This window comes from Triticum aestivum, chromosome 5A (assembly GCF_018294505.1).
Source record: "Triticum aestivum cultivar Chinese Spring chromosome 5A, IWGSC CS RefSeq v2.1, whole genome shotgun sequence".
Lineage (NCBI taxonomy): Eukaryota > Viridiplantae > Streptophyta > Magnoliopsida > Poales > Poaceae > Triticum > Triticum aestivum.
Window position 1 is genome coordinate 160114467 of NC_057806.1, and position 6558 is coordinate 160121024.

At 47.6% G+C, this 6558-nt stretch overlaps 1 protein-coding gene across 1 annotated transcript; it reads right to left on the reverse strand.

Annotated features, from left to right (window-relative positions):
- Window positions 1-3104: 3104 nt before the first annotated feature.
- LOC123102714 (LIM domain-containing protein WLIM1) lies at window positions 3105-4879 on the reverse strand. Its single transcript, XM_044524135.1, has 5 exons — window positions 4548-4879; window positions 4368-4464; window positions 4242-4285; window positions 3800-3883; window positions 3105-3526 (listed from the first exon to the last, which is right to left on the reverse strand). Exons 1-5 carry the CDS (start codon window positions 4686-4688, stop codon window positions 3302-3304), a joined length of 591 nt encoding a protein of 196 aa, XP_044380070.1. The 5' UTR covers window positions 4689-4879; the 3' UTR covers window positions 3105-3301.
- Window positions 4880-6558: the final 1679 nt, after the last annotated feature.

Sequence of the window (6558 nt, forward strand, 5' to 3'; positions counted from 1 at the left end):
ACCTCGCAGCTCCGTGAGGGATCAAGCCCTCGTTGGCCATGTCGAGGAGGTCCTTCTCCGTGATGGTCGACTGGATCCAGTCTCCTTGGACCCAGCCCTTTGGCAGGCGGGATCTGGACGAGGACCCTCTGCGGCTGGTGGATCTCCCCTTCGCCTTCTCCGATGCCGACGCCTTCTTGGCACGCTCCAGCGCCGCCGTCTTCTCCTTGGCCATGGTCGCCGGTGAGATGCACGAAGGGAAGTGGTGCGGGGGCGAGAGCAAGCGCGCTGAGCAGAGAGGAAGGAAGCAGAGGGAGAGAGGGAGAATGCTGGGGCGCAGCACAGAAATCCTCGCCGGGCACATTTATAAGGTCCCTTCCGAGTGGCTGACATGTGGGCCCGGTCGATCTAATCATATCTGGGAGCAGTTATGAGGACTGGATACGTGGCGAAAAAGGCGGCGCGGAGATCGAGGCGTCTATGCCCCGTCCCATCCGAACGCCGTGGTTTGCCCCGCTTCGCGCGCGCCCCCAAATTTCGCACCCCGCGGAATCCGCGAGCAACAAATCAGTCTGTCAGACGCGGTGTTTCCGGCGATCCGTCGCTCGGAGATTGTCGAAGCTCGAAAGATCACTCGACGCAAAAATAGAATGGATCGAGTCGACCGAAGACAAATTGCTCCCTGTCAACGAAGAGATTCTTTGATCTAGAACAGCGCACAACTAGAGCGCAAAGGTTAATCGGAAACGACATCAACTCCTTCTTCACTCGAAGCCTCAATCCATTCGGGGGCTAATGATGGGGTTATGTACCTAGGGTAGGGTCATGGACCTGTTCCAAGTAACTTACCCTAGGACATCCCTAGAAGAGGTCGCCTTCCAGTCGACCAACGAGGATTCACTCGACTGGCCTGAAGGACTCGACCACGAAGACTCACTCGACCACCAGGAGGTCAAGAGGCACTCTGCACCGCAACGGCCTGTAATTAAGTAGACTTTATGATAGTAAAGGCACTTTATGTGGGGCGTTACCAGTAACGCCCCAGACTTAACTCACCTTAAACCCTCTCCTACGTGGGCTGGCTGGGGTCCTGGCGCACTCTATATAAGCCACCCCCCTCCACAGGCAGAGGGGTTCGGCACCTTGTAATCCATACATTCATAATCCACTCGACCGCCTCCGGGCTCCGAGACGTAGGGCTGTTACTTCTTCCGAGAAGGGCCTGAACTTATACATCCTTTGTGCTTACAACCTCTCCATAGCTAGGACCTTGCCTCTCCATACCTACCCCCCACTCTACTGTCAGGCTTAGAATCACGACACATATATCTCCCTGTATTCCATGCTCAAGATAGTTAACCTGTCAGATCTCTGCATATAATTACAGTCGGTTTGTATCTGGTGGTAAGTGGTAGCAGTGATCTACACAATATTTCTAATAAACTTGTATCGTCTATCTTTCTCCTCTAGGTGTAGATTTGCTTACCATGAGCCCTCTTCTTCAGCGCAAGTCGCCATGTGGAGCCCAGTAGTGAAAGACCTGAGGACGCCTAGCTGTTTTGTTGGAAATGCCTGTACATGTACATCACATACGGTCAGCAATTCAAGACCAGTGTGCTGTGTGCACTGTCTGCAGTGATTAGTGGTGATTACTACTGCCCTGGTAGAATATGGTACTGCCAGTCTGCCACTTTGCCAAACAGTAGGAAAACGTACAGCTAAGAATAGCAAGCAGATGCAGATTCTATTGTTTGGCCAGGGGACACGGAAAATCACAGTAAAGATAAGGAGTAGTTTCCCTGTTTCCTACTTGTATGCTTCTGGTTCATGAAGATAAAGATTCATTCTAGGTCTAAGATCTCTTTGGAGCTACTCATCTTCATTATGTGAAATGCCGCATTATCTACATTTTACATGTATTTTTTGACTAATATTTTATGTTGGTATATACTCCCTTCATCCGAAAATAAGTGCCGTGTCAAATTTGGACCAAAACCACAACACTTATTTTGGGACGGAGGAAGTACCACATCATTCATCATTCCGGTTGATTATTAGTTATGACTGTCCCAGGACCCTCTTCATTTTGATACTGCATCTGGCTAATTCCTCCCTTACTCCATTCTTGATATTCTCCCTTTACATGTCAACCGACATGTGTGTTAAGGGCCCCCGTAATAATTCTATGTTGTCCTGCTGTCATAATTATAAATAAGCAAATGAAACAGTTGATGGGAGGAAATTGGCATGCTAGTTGGTCAAAGGACAGCTAGTGAGGGTGTCAGGATATTCAAGCTGGGTGCCTGCCTGGTAATCCCAACAGCTGGCAAGTGACTGCCATGATTGATCCTTGAAATTTAGAGCAACTTCTGATCCTCTCATACACTACATTTCAGCTGGCAAGTGACTCTAGAGTTTTCTTCCCACGGACAGGTTGGTCGTCTCATGATCTTGCAGCGTTCTGATGGCCTTGTGCACTTTTTTCCCTGGCAATGAGATTCTAGGGGCCGAAATAAATTGGAACTAGGTAAAAAAGGCCCTCTCTGATTTATGTATCTGAACTAATTTTGTCCATCCTCTTGGGCTAACAAGCCAAAATAATGGAACATAAAGAGGACAAATCATGTTGTGGCCATTCAAATCTTTCTCAGTGAATGCATGTTTTTTTATATCCTGTGTTATAAATGGCTTGCCAGTGATATCTTAAGATGTTTGCATTGCTAATGATGCCACAGCCTACATTGTATAGTATAGTTGTATCTTTGGAGGACTTCCTTTTCAGTTAATTATGCATAAAACAATACTTCTTCAGTACTGTATCCCCAACACATCTATCATTACTTGCTTCAAACCTGCTAGAAAGCTTTGTTCTATTGTCGACACACAAAAAAAATAATCATATTTGTACAGCTTGTTGTAATGTCTTTTTCAGTACTGATTACTTAACGGGCCTCCAGATCTGTACCTATTCTTTTTGGGGTACCAGCTCATTTCGTTTCTGTGGAAAGATTAAAGTTGTTCAGAGTTTTCTTCTTTTAGACATAAAAAAGTTTTGCCCCTATTACCTATTCTTTAGACAAATGATAAATCAACTTACGGTTCTCTTGCTTGTATGCACACAGACGTCTTCGAACCAGGTAGAGATATTTTGACTCGGATATAACAAGGTTTACATGCGTACAAGGCAATAACATAATTGTCTTTGGAATGCACTTGATCTCGATTGGAAAAACTCAAAAGAACCACACAGCAGAAAGACATACTGCTCTGGTGCAAATGCAAAAGGGCTCGTTATTCATCTCTGGATATCCTCAAGGACTGACTAATACTCCGAGTCTTCATCATCCACTGACCCGGCACTCTGTGACGTCTTGTCGTGATCGTTCTCGAGCTGGCTGAAATTGCCCTTCTCTTTGATCAGCTGGGTGTGGTGGTGCTTGCAGAAGAGCTTGCCCTCATGCGCGATGTAATTCGAAGGGCTGATGGTGCACCCTCCATGGCAGCATTTGAAGCAGCTCTTGTGGTACATGGTGTTGTTCACAGTAACCTGCAGAGTTGGTGCGGGTGTCATGATCAGAGCACTGTCATGTATGCAAACCGAAGAGGTATGATATGAACAATACGTCCGTGTCGCCTTGTCTTGTCATAGAAAAAGAAGATGAATAATTGAATGCCCAACTTGGAAATGCAGCAGATGAATATGAATCCAGCCACATGTTGTTAAGTAAAGGAAACTCCAGCTAAAAAGTAGCAGTCCAGAGGATAATAATGCAGATATAGTACTTAATTGAGACATAATAAGAGTAGAAAATAATAGTACCCTCTCAATTGGATAGACTGTCTTGGTGCATCCAAAACATTTCTCTCTGGTGCCAGCAAATGCGCTCGAGACTTTAATAGCATTCTGCCAAGAAAACACTCATGATAAGCATCACCAAATGTGGTACTAGCTCACAAAGAACAAATGATCAATAATGCCGATTAGTCGCACTATTTTGTCGATATTCTGCCTATCAGTTTGCAAAACGTCATTTTCTATTGAACTAAGCTCCCTATCTGCTCGGATCCGGTGTTGCACTCTCTTCCTTCTTAATGGAGCTCTCTTGCATGGTTGGAAAAGAAAAGAAAAATCTATGTACGTTTTGGACCATCTTGGGTGTGTGTGTTTTGGATCATCTTTGGAAAAACAATACTACCAATGATCTACGTACTACACTCTGCAGAGAATATATAAATGTTAGAGGAGATTAGTGGATGGATACCTCATTCCCAACATTCCTTTCCGGCTTGACAACCTTTGGAGTGCCTGAATCAACATTCCTCCATTACTTTCTGAAGAATTGCAAAGGAATGCAGAGACGACAACATGTGCTAAGCTAAGGGCGTACCTTCGAAGCTCTTGTCGAGGCTCCCGGTCCTCTTGAAGAGCTGGTCAAAGTGAGGCCTGCAGTAGAGCACTCCTTCGAACGAGTTGTAATTCGCGAGCTGTGTCACAGAAACATAGAACAAGTTGAAGAACAAGTGAAGGACTGGGGAAGGAGGAGTGGGGAAGGGGGGAGGCGGAAGACCTTGAGGGTGCCCTTGCAGTGGTGGCACCTGAAGCAGGCCTTGTGGTAGACCCGGTTGTCGGCGGTGAGCTTGTCGACGAGGTACACCGTCTTGTCGCAGGCGTTGCACTTGGTGGTCGTCCCCTGGAACGAAGTCGCCATTGCCTCTCACTCCCTCACTCTCGATCTGCAAGCCGAGCTGCTCTGATGGATGGTGAGGCGTTCTTCCAACACAAGACTGGCTTGGCTTCGCTCCCGACAAGCCTGGGGGCGGGTGATGATTATATGGTGGTAAATGGCGTGGCGCGGTTGGTGGTGGGCTGCAGCTGCAGGTATTGCTGCTATTGCTGTTGCTGCCGCGAGGCGGAGGCGGGGCAGGACAGCTTGGGCGAGAGAGGGAATAATGTTGGGGGTGGCAGGGCAGAGCCAGAACGAGTAGTACTCCCTCCATTCTACAATGCAGTGCTTTCTTTATTCTCATGCTTTAACTTTGATCATAAATTTAACTACCAAGACCGATTGCGGCGGAAGCAAAAATATATCAGTGAATTCATATTCAAAAGAAGTTTTCAATTATATAATTTTTTCTTCCGCCGCAGTTGGTTTTGTTGGTTAAATTTATGGTCAAAGTGAGACCTCGAAAAATACAGGCGCACTATATTTTGAAATGAAGGGAGTAGTAGTCAAGTGGGAATTGCAGCGGCTTAAGGAAACCAAAAAGGAGGCGGTGGTTGCGGAAATTTGCGGAGGGGCTAAGCAAAATCCGCAACAAATGTATACGTACCATGACGGTGGTGACTGGTGGTGACGTGGCAGGGAGAGGATGCATTCCGGGTGAAAGGTACTGCAAATGGCAGCTGATTTCCATTCTTGGGGATTTGAGGGGGCTAAAAAGCCACGGTAGTTTATATTCTTCACATGCGCTCTCTCTCTCTCTCGTTAAGCGTGGTAATCTTTGAGGGTCCCTGATTGAAACGTGCTGCCAGCACACCGTATGCACTGGATGAACCAAAGCAGTAAAGCTCATTCGGTGGGTCTGCTGTCTGTCTGCAGGCAGCCTTGGTTCCAATAGACAATGTAAAAGTGGTGTCCAAAAATGATGGGAGAAGGTTTTTGGACACCTGGTTTGTTTTTATTCCGTAACTGATACTCTGAACTTTCAAACATAACCAAGATTAATTGCATATTTCATAATTTCTAGCTCTAATACAAAAGGTTCAGCATTATGCATTAAAACGACATCACACTAGATAATTAAACAGTCCCACGGTAAATCATCACACTACTCATCGTCACTCCTACAAGTTGATGTCGATTGCCCCTCCGGCCGAGGGGCCTATCTCGTGGTCATTGCTTGTAGAAGGCTTCACCTCCTCCTCCTCCTCCTCATCGAAACAACCTTCCTTGTCAATTTGGTCGAACAACTCATGGACATCACCTTCTATACCGTGTCGGTGCTCCTTGTCCTCCTTCACGCGCTCCGCGTCCCTCTTGGCATAGAATGCAACCTTTGCCACCACGGGTTCTGGATTAGCCTGGGCCAGCTTTGTCATGTGCAGCTAATAAGTGGCCTCGGCCCTGCGCTGTGCCTTCTCCGCACTAGACCATGGAAGGGGCGAGGAATCTGTATGGTCAGCCACCTCAGGGAAATTGAGCTCGGCCAAGCTCCGACCGCATCGAACCACCACTGCATCGTACGCGAGTGCCGCGAGCTCCTCGGTCTCGAAGGTGCCGACCCACTTCCACTCCCCCTCGCAGGTGATCTTGGTGGTGAAGTGGACCGACATCGGACGACGAACACCATAGTACGGCATGGCGCTCACGACGGCTAGTGCGACAACATCTTTGACGGGAGGAAACGGAGAAGCCTGGTGGCGATGGACAAAACGACCGGCGGAGAAGCTGGACTGCGGTGGACGAAACGAGCGCCGACGGCAGCAATGGATGAAACAGACACCCCACGACCGAAATGGACATATCCAGTGGTGGGCATGGTGGATCTGGCGACTATGGGCAACAACATGCGATGGTG